The 15,978-nt window shown below is 41.2% G+C and overlaps 1 protein-coding gene across 3 annotated transcripts in view; it reads right to left on the reverse strand.

Annotated features, from left to right (window-relative positions):
• Nucleotides 1–15,978, reverse strand: part of KLHL14 (kelch like family member 14) — a 61,131-nt gene that overhangs the window by 14,472 nt on the left and 30,681 nt on the right. For all 3 annotated transcript variants that reach the window (XM_064385061.1, XM_064385052.1, XM_064385065.1), the window contains exon 4: nucleotides 2,734–2,823. In XM_064385061.1, the coding sequence (XP_064241131.1) occupies nucleotides 2,734–2,823 (90 nt within the window). The remainder of the gene's footprint in view (nucleotides 1–2,733; nucleotides 2,824–15,978) is intronic.

The raw sequence follows: 15,978 nt of genomic DNA on the forward strand, positions 1-15,978 counted from the left end.
CTACAAACACCATATATGTAGAAGATTGTAAATTGCAGGGTAGAAGGGTTTAGTAAGTCTAGACTGGGAATTGCAGGATACAAATCTGGGTCCTTCACCCAGGAAGGGAGATGAAATCAAACTAGAACAGTCACAGAGAAGAGCTACTATGGCAACAGGAAGAACAGAAAGTTTACCTTATGGCAGGAGACAAAGAACTTGGCCTGTTGCACCTAGAAATACAAAAGCTGAAAGGGGATAGGAGTGCTGTCTGTAATACTTCAGAGAAATAACTCTCCAGGAGGGGAAAAACTGTTCAACTAAAGGCCAGCCTTGGCATGAGAACTAGGTGATTTAAACAGTCAAAGAATACATTTTATTGGATATCAGAATAAGGCTCCTAGTCATTTAGAGCAATTGGATTCTGTAGCAGCTTTCCAAGAGGAGTAGTGGAGGTTGGAAATTCAACTGCTTTTCAAATGTAGCTTAGAAAATTTACAAAATGGGACTATATGATGTCTGTGACTGCAGGAAAAGGGATTGGTGACCTACTTAATCTGCCTGGTGTAACTGGTTTGACTGCAGTTGAAGTCTGGAGTTCAGATTGAAAGAGAACTCTATCTGTGTTTTGCTTTGCTCATCAGTCATGAGATCGCACATCTTAGGATGCACCTGTTCCGTCAGAACCCAGAACCCGGGACAAAAACCAGGATTAGCAAATCAGGATGATGGCACAAAAGGAGGCAGATACTGTTCTCTGCCCTGCAGCCATGCCAGAAGGTGATAGGCTCTGAAGGTTATGAAGGTTGGTCTTAAATCCATGCCTATGTTGTCCACCTGCTTTCATCAGTGTTCACTCATGCAAGAACCCCTTGTGACTGGAAAGGCATAGCTACTGGAGGATGTAAAAAAATGAGAAAAAATGTCTCCCATACTTTGTGGGTTGTCAGGAAGTCACTGGAGCATGAAGGAGGCATGAGCACTCCTTGGGGTCCATGTAGTTTCTCAAGAAGCAGATGGTCTGATGGCTAAAGCAACGTCTTACCATTGCCACCATCTCTAAGATAATTCTTTACATTGGAAAAAACACCTGGAACAGTCTAATTGGAAGCAGAAGCTTTGTAAAGCCTTGGCAAGATGGTTCCAGGTAAGTCCACCTGAAGTCCCTCCTGTGCTCGGAGGTTAGCAGACAAGAGCCTTTATATAAATTCAAGTGGGCATGTGTGAGCTGCCCCCATATAGCTGCAAATTTAGAGCAAAATGGTTTCAAGAAAGAATATGCTCAGCAAGGATATAGTTTATGATTTCAGGTCCACTTTCAGTGACAAGTAAGATCCATTTGATAAAGAGATCAGTATGGCAATGCTCATACCTTTTATATTGCTATCTTCTCTACAGAAAAAATCCCAGCACTGGTATTCACAGGTCAGGGAAATTGGTAGATGCCTTGAGCAACATCTTCAGCCCAGGAGTTGACCCAGATCTAGGCAATCTCAGGCCTTAGGTACTATTAATATCACAAATAACTGTGTTTGACTCCTATCTCAGATGCAAGATATGTACTCTTCTACCATCTCTCCATCACCTTGCAAGTCAGTTTCCACATCTTTAAAATGTGGGTAATTATACTTCTTTTCTTTTACCCTTCATGTGAAATGGCCATTTAATTGTAAACTGTCTGGAACAAGGTCTGCCTGTCCATATGCCTAGCACCAAATACAACAGGGGTCCTCACTGGATGGACGTGGCAAACGATCCTAAAAGAAATTGTCATTAGTGATACTGCGCTGTCTCCTGCTTCAAATAAAAGACATTCAATATTCAACAATAGAACTAAGGGGCCTTTCTCCTAAGAGATATAGTGATATTCTTAACTACACCAGAAACATGCTTATAGGGTGGCCTGGATTGTTTGTCTCAGGTTTTAGGGAGTGAACAGATGTAACAATTTTCTATAATTTGGTTTAGTGCAGATGCTGAAATGGGGCATTCACAATAAAATATATGCAGTATATGTAATTTCAGCTGGATCCTCTAGTGTTTTAAAGTAAAAATGTGTACCTGCAAGCTGTTTTATGGTTTCTCAGTCATAATTATCTCTGTTACACAGACTGCTACAACTACAACTCTTTCTTCATGTGCAAGCTTTTTAACAATGTCTTGACAATTCTGTGAATTTTGCAAGGCATGGTATTCTCCTTTTGCTTTGCTCAGAAGCCTGTTAAATTGTTTAATTTCTCTTTGCGGTAAATTTATGAAGTAATCAAATGAAAGAAGGTAGCAGCAGATAATCTATATGAGAAGCTCTTGCACAAGACTGAAAAAAGGATCAGTATAAGAATCTCAAAGTCTAGATAATTAACACATTAACAACTTGAGCTGCTAGTATCTTGTTTGACAATAGAAAAGAAGCATTCATCTACTGCAATTGCATTATTATATTATGACTGGAAGGAGCCTGGAAATGAAGGTTAAAATTCTTAACAGCTGCTGCCTGGTGCATGCATTTGAAAGAGTCTGTTCTGCTGCCTGTGGCATTTCTCAAGGGATGTGGGAGCTGATGAATGACAGAGATGCTAATGCTAAAGTACCAGATATTTATTACATCAATACCAAAGAGTAGCCTTTACTAGGTTCAACAATTAGGCTGAAGGTCCTCAAAATCCCTTGCTGATCACTACATCAGCTGACCTGACAGACAGGGAGGCACAGGAAGGCAGATGCTCCCTTTGCCTTTTAGTATTCTTTACCTACCATTAGGGTTCCACTGGTCTTCTCCTCCCAGCACGAACAAGAAGTTTTCCACTTCCACGACGCAGTGATGGGCACTGTTGTATGGCATAACTGCAAACAAAGCAAGAAGTCTTTGTCAGCTCAGGGCACTGATTTTATCAAATATTTCCTCTTTACCATCTGCATGAAATAATATGAATCACCCCAGGCATGTACGAACACTGACTTAGCAGCAAACAAAGCCACTTACTAGTAAACCTATGCAATTCAATTTTGCAAATAATTAAGGAAAAAATCAGGAATTCTGGTCTCTCAGTGCCCCCTCACCTGCCCAAGTACTGTACATGCTGATCTAAAAAGAACTTGTAAAAAGGGATGAACTTGCGTGATATTTCCCTGAAAATAAGCAGATGCTAGGAATCCTAGTATGCTAGAAAACATTAAAAAAACCTCAGCCATGCTTTGTTCTGCTGGTAATGTTTCCACAAGAAGAGTCAGTATGTTCAGTAGCTTTCTATTACACAGCAATGAACAAGCTGCATTTCCATACAGTTTTAAGTTTTTAAATTAAGGTCCTGCTGATTTAATGCCTTTTCCAAATGTATACGCTTAATTTCCTGTACAATGTCATTAGCAGCACGATCACACATCTTCTATTCATCTAATCAGGAAGCCCTTTGTTAACAAAGATCAAAACTGTGGCATTAGGTTTGCAATATCCCCTTTTTAGAGGGGGAGGTATCATGATTACTATGGACCAGCTACAGATGCACACATGTATTTCTTAGTATTTACTTTTTCCACTGCAAATGGTAAAATGCAAACATAAGCATTACATGTACATAATGCACACATATTACTGCTGTGTGCCATACCCACTTTATTGATATTATATGGAAAATGTAAACTTATACAGCATTAGTTACTATACCACATAGAGTACTTTTGGCCCAGTGACACCAGTAGGAAAAATGATGTCCTTGTTCAGCTCATCATATGGGCACCTTAAATCTAGGTGAGGACAAATGGGGAGGTGATGTGCATGTACAGGCAGGGAACTTATTGCTTGACACGGATCAACAGAGCACTTAGGAAACCAGTGCAGTGGGAAATCAATATGACTCAGGGCCAGCTCTTACTTTGTGCTCTTTTGCCAATGCCAAAAAAAAAAAAAAAAGAGGCAGCCTATCTCACACTTGGATTATTTTGGGTGATATATCTCTCATTTCATTTGTTTTATTATCTTTTATTTTACTCAGAATGCAGTTGTGCAGTATAGCATATGCAAATAATAATAAGAAGAAATACGCACAGCTTTGCTATTTAGGACACATTTTCTTAAAGATCAAGCGGGCTCATTTATGCTTCTTACTGAAGTTTTTGCCTAGGCAATGATGAATAAATAAGGTATGTTTTTAGTTTCTAGTGAAGGTCGAATATCTTTTTCATAGTCTGTGCTCTTACAAGTCATGTAAGTGAAGCAGTTCTTAAATTAGACAGCCAGGTACAGTGAAAGTTCATTAATTAAGGTTATTTGTTACTGATTCAATTTATATTAACTGGGAACTAATCTTATACTTGACACTGCAAAAGATTTTATACTACCTAGAGATTCCCTCAGTAGGATGAAAGAATGAGGTCCGTTTTTGCTATCTTTTGAGACACCATATCGTCATTATCTCACTCTTTAGTCCTAGACATTTTCCTATTTTAAAATCTTCTCTCTCAAAACCACAGAACTTTTCTTGATTTTGTGGATGCTCATAGTAAATAAAAAATTTGGTCTCTCATGAGAAATTTGCTGCCTTAGATGCTATTTGGGACCCTTCCCCTCAAGAAGAGACTCCCCATGATCAATCTGTAAGGGCTTCAAGTTTTAAGTAATACAGTGCTTTATTATGGTTTCCAATTAGGTCCAAGCTGCTGGTTGCACCTTCAACCTCTTATATCGGTCAGTCTGGAGAGCTCCAACATTTATAGAAAAAACTGTCTGCAGGCAGCACACATGCATATTTTCCACATTGTGTTTGCACTTTTGCAAAAATTTGTGTTTATTTATCCATTATATTGACACAAACAGGGTCAGTAGAGGAAGAAATTCTGCTTTAAGCTTTTCTGCTGTTAACATGCATATAAGGTATGCAATAAGACTCCTGTAATTATTATGATAATTAAACCTTGAAAACTAATGGCTTAATCCTGGCTCTGACTGAAATTGATGGCAACATTCCCACTGATACAGGATTGGACCCAAACGACCCAAACTACCGTCCATAACTCACAGGAAAGCTAAAAGGAAGCTTGCCTTAGAAAGGTGGGTAGTATTTGGTCTTCAGAAAGAAAGGTGACTGCAATAAAACACTGCAGACCTTTACTGTGACCTTTGTTTCTCTCAGAGTTTTGGGGAAAACTGTTCTTAGTCTCATGAATCTACCCATGGGACTGAAGGGAGCTGGACAAAACATGGAGGATGGAGCAACACTGTGGACATCTAAGAGGGAAAGGACTCTAACTGAGAAATCAACCACCTCACAGTCTTTCTCCTTGACCCCTCAGAACTGGGAGTTATACACAAAAATCAAAACTACACGAATGAACTTTTTAAAAAAAATTGTTTTTGTTATAAAACATCCCTTGAGAGCACAGAAAATTTGCACCAAAAGCCATGAGTCTTATGGACATACACCCAGAGAGAACCTAACTTTTCACAGACAACAGTCAAAATTACATGGTAATGAGCATGTTAAATTCAGTATCTGGTAGAAGCAATCTTCTCAAACTCACTGGGCTTGCCAGGGTGTAACAGGAAGAATTTGGCCCATCACACAGTCTGGCCAAGCTGCTGCTTTCATTAATTTTATATGAGTCTTTGTCTGCTGTTTGGCTTTAACAGTGTGAAAATCCCATCTTCTCATTTTTTTATCTCAACTCATTGGAACACCTGCCTGCCCCACAAAAAGGGTATTTGCAGAGAAGTTTGTACGCCATGCTCAAACACAGCCCTGCATGAGTTTTTAGCGTGTCAGTCAGTGAGTTAGAGGGAAAGGGTAAGGAGAAGCTAATCAGGATGAAATGAGATTAAAGGCTGTCTAATTTTACAGCAACTGTGATCCATCAGCCACTGTGAAAGTGACAGTGGAAATGAATGATGGAGACAGACAGGTGGGGCTGTACATTTCACTGATTTATCCTCAAATGCACTGGGCCTTATTTTATTGAGTGAACATGACCGCATTTATCATGACTGTCATCTAAACCCACTTCCCTCCATTTAAAAAGGTCACTTTACTAGGAGGGAGTAGGATAGAGGCACTTTCAAAACAGATTTAAAATTTAATAACACATGTTTATAAAACCCTGTGCAAAAATTCTTAACTTTATTAAAGACCAATTTAAAAAGAAGGCGAAAACACTATTAAAAGGAGGAGAAGATAAAAAAAGCCATGGTCATTTGAGAAACATGCCAAGGTGATAGGTGCCAAGGAAATACGTGAGATAGACAGATATAAATAGAGTAGTTGGAGTGGGCAGAAACCACCTCTCCTAAGTCCCTGCCCCTCACAAAGCTCAGGATGGGCATGCTTTCCTGCACCAAGAGCAAAAACAAGTGCAAACAGCCCTGCTGAAGACAGCACTCCCACCAGCCTCCTTCCAATGCATTTGATGTATGATTGGTAGGAGACGCCTGGTAAGGTGGGAGGAAATTTCTCAGGTACAGATATGTAACATGCAAAGCTGTCCAGGTCAAAACCAAATGGAAGATTTATACTTGAGAATGATCTGGAAGGCAGTGGAGTCCAAGACTGCAGTGGTGTTTGCTAAGGAATACTCCACTACACAAACATCAGTGACATTGTGCAGGAGGTGACACTCAGCTGTTCTTCAGATACAGATGATGAGGAAGACACAGCAGCACTGCGTATTATGATAGATATCCCAAGAAGAAATTCCTCACATATGCCAAAGCTTAGCTAATAAAAAGTACCAGACAATGTTCTGGGACCTACTTTCAAAATCAGAGACTACAGGTTATAGCCAAATGCTCATGAAATTAAACACTCTCAACTATGAAGCCTGTGAGGTCAACCAGATGCAATGATGCTTCAAAGGCACCTCCATGATAAACCTCACACACCTAACAAGCATCAATGTGTGCTCTTTGTCTTGCCCAGTTTTGCTTAGTTTTTGCCAATTATTGCACATTTAGGAAACAGCATCTGGTTGTTCTCCACAAATTAATCAAAGGGTCATCAGTTCCCCCTCCTCCTTACACTTTTCCCTGTCTATTGTTGCTTCAACAAACTACCAGGGAAAAAGGGAAAACTAGAATAGCACTTCTCAAGACAGAAGGAGAATGAGCTCAGGTCCCAGGAGATCTGAAATCTGTGATACAGGCTATACCAATTCCCCTGCTCTCCTAAAAACTCCTTCCAGAAATTCTACTTGATTCCTCTACTAAAAAAAAAAACCCAAACCCAAAACCAAAACAACAACAACAACAAAAATCAACAACAACAAAAAAAAAACACCAAAAAACCCCCAACCCCTAACCAAACAAAAAAAAACCCCAAAAAACAAACAACCCCAAGACCAAACCACAACAACAAATCCAACACCATAGATTTTTCACTGCCCTGAAGCAGTTAGCTGCTTGAGATACAGGAGGTACTGTAAGGAAAGCCAAGAAATCTCTTCCTCAACTGCTGCACAGCTTGAGCATAGCCCCTTCAAGACTCAGTGCACATCAAGAAGTTCTGCTTAGCATCTCTAATGACCTGTGCAGATGATGCAAGAGAAGAGTGTGTTTCTAGAACAAAGATGTCATTATCAGAGGACATATGGATTCAATAATGACCTTCCACAATATTAACAGCCTATCCTGTTGACTACATAATATTCAACTACAGCTTCTTGAAAACTGGTTATTTCCACAGGTCTGAAGAAGGCAGTGCAATGAGAGATGTCTCTTTCCAGTACAGAAGGCACCTACAGACTCACTTTAGGAGATCGTGATTTGCTCATGGCAGAGACACAATATTCATGCAGAGACACAATATTCATTTCATTCCCAACCCTATCAGCAAAATGCTGGGCAGACCACAGCTGGTCCAATATTTCCTGTGAACAAAATATCAGATACTGTTCACCTTTCTGTGTTTCATACATCATTTGCAGAAAGACTACACATTTATTACAGAATGTTACTTGTTATTTCTCACCAAGGAGGTTATATAAATAAACACTACGATTCCTCTGTGAATTGTTCTCTTCAATTGTTTGTTATTTAATAACTGTGGGGAAAGACTGACCACAACAAGTACAAAATTCTAGCCTCCGTGAATGTGGTGGCAGTTTTGCACTGACTTTAAAGGCATCAGATATTCATTCACTGGTATTTTCTGCTCAAAAGATAATGAAAGTTAAGAGAATGATCAATGTAGATGGAAAATACCCCTGTTAAAATTCCTGGCCAAACTGCATTTTTTCACCTCAAATTCAAGGAAGTACATGTGAAATGTTTTTTCCAGTAACACACCAATGCCAGCCTTGAGTATGAGCTGAACTCATTGGGGGAAGGCTGGGACCATCCAACAGCAGTTACCATAAGCAGAAAGTCTTATGATGAAGCACTGTGCCTCAAAGTCACCTCTGAGGGAATATAACTGATACAGCTCTGGTCCAGCTGCACCACTGAGAACATCATCAGCTCAGCTGGAAACCTCACCACCTCCTCCTTCCCATGCCAGCTTGGTGGTAACTTCATTCAAGCCATCACAAATAGGATGGGCACAGGGCTGCTGAGTTCATCTAGGATACAGTCCATACTTCTACTGAGGCTCCAGGATAACATAAGCACCAAGAAAAAGTTACCTGAGCAGATCAAAGTCCGTTCACAACACAGTGAATGATATTTCATATTAATTACAGTAGTTCTCATTGTGAAGACATTTCTTAATGAAATTTTTTTTCATTCAAATGTCAAGAGTTATTCTTTTATACATTCTCTGGAGGAACACCAGCCAGGTTTTTCCAGAGGTCAGGGAGTTCCTTGGTTTAGTTGTTTTAGTGAGCATCTAAAATAAGACACTTAAATTCATGCTGACGCACCAGATCAGGCAAACATAACATCAGGAATAGCTGGCATGCTCAGCTCCCTCCTGAGATAAATTTCTTTAAAGTTACTTGGACACAAGTTCTGAGTACAGACCTGTCTGTTCCTGCAGGTGAAATTCATCCTGTGGGAGAATGTTCTATTGGGTTTTCAGTAACATACACAGCTTGCATGGACAAATTTTATCCATACATTTTCAAAGCTGCAAGCACCCATTTGGATTTCATTTGAATAAAGCTGTCTACTTGGATCAACAGTGTTTAAATAAGGTAGATAAATACTGCGCTCCCACCTTAAAAACTGATGTTCCTGTATCAAAAACCTGACACAATCTTCCCCATGAAGTGCACAGAAAACCTATGCACACTCTGTTGTGCTCCCCTGCTGCCTTCCCCATGGGAATGACTGTGCAGCTGAACTGCTGATGCAGGTCTGAGAAGCCTCATGTAAGTGAATACACCAAAAATCTTGGCACAACTTGTAGCAGAGGATGTAATGCATGGTCCTGTGGAAAGGTTCAAAGTGACAATTTTTCTTGTTTTATTAATCCCTGCTTATCCACCTACCTTGCTGAAGGTTGCTCTTCACCATCCAGATGCCCCACGGATTTCCACAGAGCATTTATCAAGGGATGCTTGTCCACCACCATGAGTTATGCAATACTACCTCAGTGATGGTTGCTCCCCAGTAGAATATCTTGTGTACCTACTCAGGCCTGGGTTCACAATCGCTGAAGTGGAGCCCAACATGTATTCCTGGGAAATGACATCTCGTCACATCATAACAGTCTCATGATGTGACATTTTGCACAACAAAAGCTTCTCATGGACGAAATGATGAATAGTCCCTGATGGGAGAAAACCACTGCAGAGTTGCCAGAAAGCTCTGTAAAGAAATACTATTTTGTCCCAGGGGGGCTTTCAGATTCTCCAAGATGTCAGCTCAAGGACATGCATTCCCTTCTCCAACACTGCCACGGGGCAGAAGAGTGTAACCAGGAATGGTGTGTAAATGCCCAACTGCTTCTGACTGGTTGTATTCATTTATGGCCCACTTTCTACCTGACCTTGAGATGCACACATTCTCCTGGTCTCCTCTGAAGGCAACCTTCCAAGCTCAGAACAATCACATCCCCTCTTTGTGTTTTTCTGGCTGGATCCTGTTGATGCTCCTTGGGGATCCATGTCTGTAAAGGCACTCATCACACACAGCAATATCTTACTTGGCCCCTAACGCCCCAAGTCTTCCACAATCTTCTCTCTCAGCCTCACTACTTCCTACTCTGCTCTCAGCTCTTGACTGACATACTATTTTAGGGTTATTTAGGGTTTTATTTCTTCCCACTAACTCTCGAAATCATTCCAGGGAAATAAAAATGTGATTTTCCATTGGAAATGTGATATTCATTTGGAAAACTCATTTGGAGGAAGGATATACCCATATTTCACTGTATTAAAAAAGCAGTTTTGATACACCTAAGTTCATTCATAACAGATGAAATGGAATTCACTGCTAAAATTCACTGCTACAGATTTTTCAAGTTTTCATTTTAAATACTTCAATATTTGCAAATGAAAGGTTTTGTTTACCAGAAAGTCCAGCCTACACCTAAAGCACTAGACCTAAAGCAGAAGATAGTGGAAGGATCTGTCCAATGTCTACCACCTGGAAAAAAATCTTCCTTTCCCAGAAGTTATATACTTCATATGGGTATCTGAAGAAAAGCCTGGAACTCCAACATGCCTAACTTCCAGAATGCCCAGCATGCAGAAGTAAGAGTGTCCACATTTGTCCATCAGTAGCTTGACAAATACAAATACAAAAGGAAGCACAGGAATTGAACCACATAAAGCAGGTAACACCAAAGACTGGTTTCTCCAACAGAAACAAGGCAAAAATGTTTCTCTCCTACACCTCTCTCCACAGCTGAGCTTCTAAAGAAGGGAGAGACAGACCCACAGAAAATTTTCAAATTCAGAGCACAAAATGAGCTAGGCAGCAAAACCACACACTTACACAAAATTTGTACAGATTTACTTTGTAAATCTATACACAGAACACAAAATAAGAATGTATGGCTGAAAAAAAATCTATTAATAGATGTGGACTAAATTTACATTAATCTTCTTCTGCTTTGTATGAAAACAGTACTATTTAATATTTTCATAAAAAAACAGTTGTGAAAAATGTGTTGTGATGCCTACTCATAATAATCCCAAAAATTCACTCCATATAAGTACTCATACCCCTGTGTTTTTGTAGATTTAGAAAGCATCCAGTCAGGAAACAGACCAAAAACTGCCTTTCTCGAAACTGAATATCAAGCTGAGTATCATAGGACAAGTGGCTGCTATTTAAATCAAGAGGCGTCAAAATTCATGGGCTGAACCACGTTCACATGGAATCACAAATAATTCACAAATACACACACTAGTGCATGGTCGTGGGCTACTGACAAACAGGATGAAAGGTCATGTTAATTCAAATCACTGGCCATGCTGACACTGCCAGATTCAACACAGACAGTAGACTAAAGTAAAGATGTTGCAATCAGTCCCAAGGGCTTAAAATATACTTAACTGTGTATTTTATAATATAATAATATATTTAAGTATCCTCAAACAGCTTGCATCTTTTGTTGAAGACATTTATTTTGCAAAGAGAATTGTTCAGGAGGATATAATTTTCAGTTAGTTAGGTGAAGGAAAGTGAGGACTGAGACACAGAGTCTGCATGAACAAAACTGGGACTTTCTGTACTAGTAAACACAGCTTGGACCAGCTTCTGCTGGAGACTGAACTGAAGAAGGAATGAAACTGAAAAGGGCAGGGATAGATCAGGACAGGTCAGAGGGGACACAGCAAAAGTACTGGGTCTGAAGGAAGAGACAGCAAAATCTGCAAACACAGCAGCACATACTGATCCAGAACTCTAAGTCCTGCAGTCATCACATTCCTCTGCTGTCAGTACATCTGGGTGGAACCCAGTCATGTTTACAGCCCCTGGTTCCCAGGAGAACCTTCCTGAACGTCCAGTTCCATGCACACCAGAGGTCTGTGGAAACTGCCACCGCAAAAAACACTTCAGCCCCTTCTTGTCTCAGGATCCATCATTCTTTGTGATGGCCATTGCACACATGAGGCCAAGAAATAAACAATCAAGAAAACACATTATTTTTTTAAGGTGCATTGCATTTAACCCTGATCTGTTCCCCACTAGGCTTTCCTGACAGGCCACACAAATTGGAGTGAGCAGGAGTGCGAGGCCATGAGAAGAAGGGAAAGACTGATGTATTAACAGCAGCACGAGTTTGGATCAGCTTGTAATGGTTGTGAAACTACAACCTCAGCACATAATACCAAGCCATTGAAATGGGTTTAACCCAGGGGTGCTGTGGCCCTGTCCCTCTTACACCCAGGAAATCCAGAACCCCCCAGTGAGTCCTTTCAAAGCAAGAACCTAGCAGAAAAAATGGTTCTGAAAGAAGAAAGTATATTTTCATTTTAGTTTAAGCTGTTTGTTTTCTACAGCTACTCATTTCTCCTGTTCTGAGAACACTGATTATCTGTGCTTCATTTTCAGAGCCTGATTTGATGCCTGTGCCTGATAGGCAGGAGCACTCTGTGCTCACTGCTGTAACAGAAGTAGGTGGGAAAGGCCATCTGGAAAGCATGGTCTGAGGGGTCTTGAAATAGGCACCCCAAAATAAAGGATACCTTTTACTTTAATCACATTGCACATCTGTTCCTGATATGCAAAATGGGAACAATGATAGACCACGCTCCTCGCAAAGAGGATGGTACAAAAATACCACAATGAGTGCCCATGAAGCAGTTTGCCTCTGCTGTTGTGAAGTCTGTGAAGAAAACCTTGTGAAAAAATTCCATCTTCTGAAGAGTATTTCAGAAGCATGTGACAGACAAGATCTACTTGCTGAACACCAGAGGAGAAATGCTCTGAGCAGAAATTCAGCACAGTCCCTTCTGTGCACTGATGTGTGACAAAGAATAGTGTGTGATATCATTGGAGATTTTATCTCGGTGCTTATGCAAACAGAGGCCGAATTAAGGTTGCAGAGGCAGCTTAATTCTCACATTTCTTAACTCCAGAGGGCTTAGTATCGCCGTCTAACACTCTTTCCAAGCTGGGTGCGAGCCCCTCGATTGTGGTTCACCCCAGTTCTGACAGACAGCTAACACCTTCCTGCTGCTTCAGCATCTCCGCACCACCCACGTAGGTGTCGCGGAGTCTAGGAAGGCCATGGCCGGAGTTGCAGGAGCCCTCTTCCTCCTCCTCCTCCTCCTCCTCCTCCTCCTCCGGCTGCTGCCGCATTTCCCTGCCGCCGGCAGTGCGAGCCGAAGCCACTAGATGGGGTGCGGCGTGCCCGGCTCCCCCTCCCCGGGGAGAGGCGTTTCAGTCATCTTTTGGCTTCGGGTTTTGCAGCCAACCAAAAAACAAAAGAGGTGAAACGCAGCACAAAAAAGGGCACAGCCAGCTTCCTCCCAAGCAGTTAACTTCTGCTTGTTCCTCGTGTTCGGCGTGAAAGGGAAGAAATCAAACGGAGTACACAAACCCCCGGGAATGCTCGGCGCACCGATCCTGGCGGATGCGGAGCCCCCGCCGCCTGCAATGGGCATGGCAGGCGCTCAGGCTTTGGCACGGGTAGCAGTCATACCTGCTTCGCCTCGTCTTGTCTCAGCTCCTCGAACCCAGACTGCGCAAGGATCAGTCAGCGATTTTCCCTGGCAGTCCACACACATCTGCTTTTCTGCTCCACGCGCCAGTCCCGGCGAAACGCAGCAGGCACAGTTCCCGTCCCCACCAATACACCGCCAAATCTCTCTCCCTCTCCCTTTTAATAATGATCTGGAAGCTGGGTAAAAACAACACGCTCGCTTTTAGCAAAGAGCGTGCTTCCTCATTACAAGGGTAAGGAAGAGGAAAGGGGACGTGAGGAAACTATGACACAAAAAAAAAGATAACTAGAGAATTAAAGGAAAAAAAATCCTTTCTAAAAGAGCCTGTCCTTTCCAACGGGAAGACAGTTCTTTGCTCAGTTAGTCCCCAACTGAACTGCATAATGGTGGCCAGATTACAGTTCTCTTCTCATCTTCCCAAAGAATGATCTTTTGGAGAAGGCATGATGAAGCTGAAGCATGTGTAGTCCATCCAGAAAGGAATGAAGGGACTTGTATTTACCTGCATTTCCACCACTGCTGAATTATGCATTCTCTCACTCTTCCCTAACAGCTTACAAGAAGAATTGTCCTTCTGGAGGCACCATCCATCCCAATAACAATACTTATTTAAACCTGTATATAAAATACAACCAAACACTCCTTCCCAACATCCAGCTTCTTCCAGCTTCCCACAAAAATACCAACAGCCAAGATCCTGTGCACAGTACCCTCTCATGACCTGGCCTGGCCTTGCAAGCTCCTGCAGACTCCTTCTCCATGGCCAAGAGAAGGAGAGCAAAAAGCCAGGATGATTTTAAAGTCAGTCTTTTCTTTTCCTTGTATGGTATGAATGGGGAAAGTCCTCCTGCTCAGCAGAGGAAGACTGCCTGGGGATGCTCCCAACACAGGGCAGCAGTACAGGCAGGGGTAACCATACCCTCCGTTCTCCTCCTTACCCCAGCAATGGAACAACTTGAATTTTGCAGTCTGTCACACACAATACTGTGCAGATTTCCCTGCAAGTGTCTCAAAAACCACCTTGAAAGAGCCACATGCAGGGGTATACCCAAGTGGCAGTGCAGCACTTGGATTTGGCAGGATTGCACTTGAGTTGTGAGCTGGGCGAGGAGCACAGGCAGACAGATATGTGCCTGCCCAACAGTGTGTCCTGTCACATACCCTGCAGGTGAAAACTCAATTTAACTTTCATTCCCAATGAATTTGGACTTTCACAAAGAGAACCAGATGTAAAAAATGTGGCAGAAAAAGAAACACAAGGAAATAAAATAAGAAAGTGCATTTGAGCTGTTGTTTTTTTAATTCATTGCAAAATTGCTAATAAAATATGCAGTGCATCACTCCTGGAAATTAACGCAGACCGATCCTGCCTAAGGAGTTTGCAGTCTTTATATAAATTAATAGACAGAATATAATCCCAAGTGCAGAGCATTTGATCATATATATTAATATGGAGACTGCTGATCCACATCTGGCTAAAATAAATGTGTTTTTACACAAATTAGGTTACCACTGATACAAACACTTTTGGTTCATACTACAGAGCACGAACAGATGATCAACACTATTGCTTTGGTGTAGCACTGTGCTTGAGGAAGTCACCACTTATCAGCTGGGCTGTGGTAATTGCTCCTAGCCTTTTACAATTAGAAGAAGCCACTAGCTTAAACTACCTTAAACACTGATTACATTGTTTAAATTAGCACATTTTACCTTACATTTGTAACCACTTAGGAACACAGCACTAGCAGGCATTGTGGCTCAACTACTGGATGCTACCTCGGGGAAAAGCAGATCGACTGGATCTCTTGTAATCCTTTGGCCACAACAGAATTACAAAAATTCCAGACTCAATAAACTTTCACAGGTGACAAGAATAACAACCACCTGCAAAATGAGCTGGTGAAAGCAGCAACCCTATTTATACAGTACTAAAACTCGGAAATTTTGCACTGACTGTACATATCCCAAGAAGCAGTATGGAATATTTATTGCAGGAATAACTTTGTTAAAATTCTGTAGAGTCCTTCGAGTCAAACCTTAGCTATTAAGTCTGTGAAGACAGCTCCACATGATCAGCTGTATGTAAGCTTCAAATGGTAACTCCTCTGATTTATTTTGTTTTCGTATATAAAGTACTTCTTGGTGTTCTGCAATATGTGGAACATCTGAACAACTGCAAAATCCTGTTTGGGACACTTGCTGAGATCCATTTCACTGGATCTTCACAAATAAATTCATTCCTATTGCAGCACCAGGGTGCATAAACATAGTTTTGATAAAAATGAATACTAAGCAAGTTTACAAAATTTTTGCCTTCAAATCATATTACCACAAAGGCTTAGTTATTTGTTCTCTACTCTACAGTACAAGTGCTGATAACCCAAAACATTTTCAAAAATTACAAGCCACACCACTATATCCAAGACACTACATATGCTTGATGTCCCTTCAATT

The sequence above is a fragment of the Passer domesticus genome, chromosome 1 (genome assembly GCF_036417665.1).
Source record: "Passer domesticus isolate bPasDom1 chromosome 1, bPasDom1.hap1, whole genome shotgun sequence".
NCBI lineage: Eukaryota > Metazoa > Chordata > Aves > Passeriformes > Passeridae > Passer > Passer domesticus.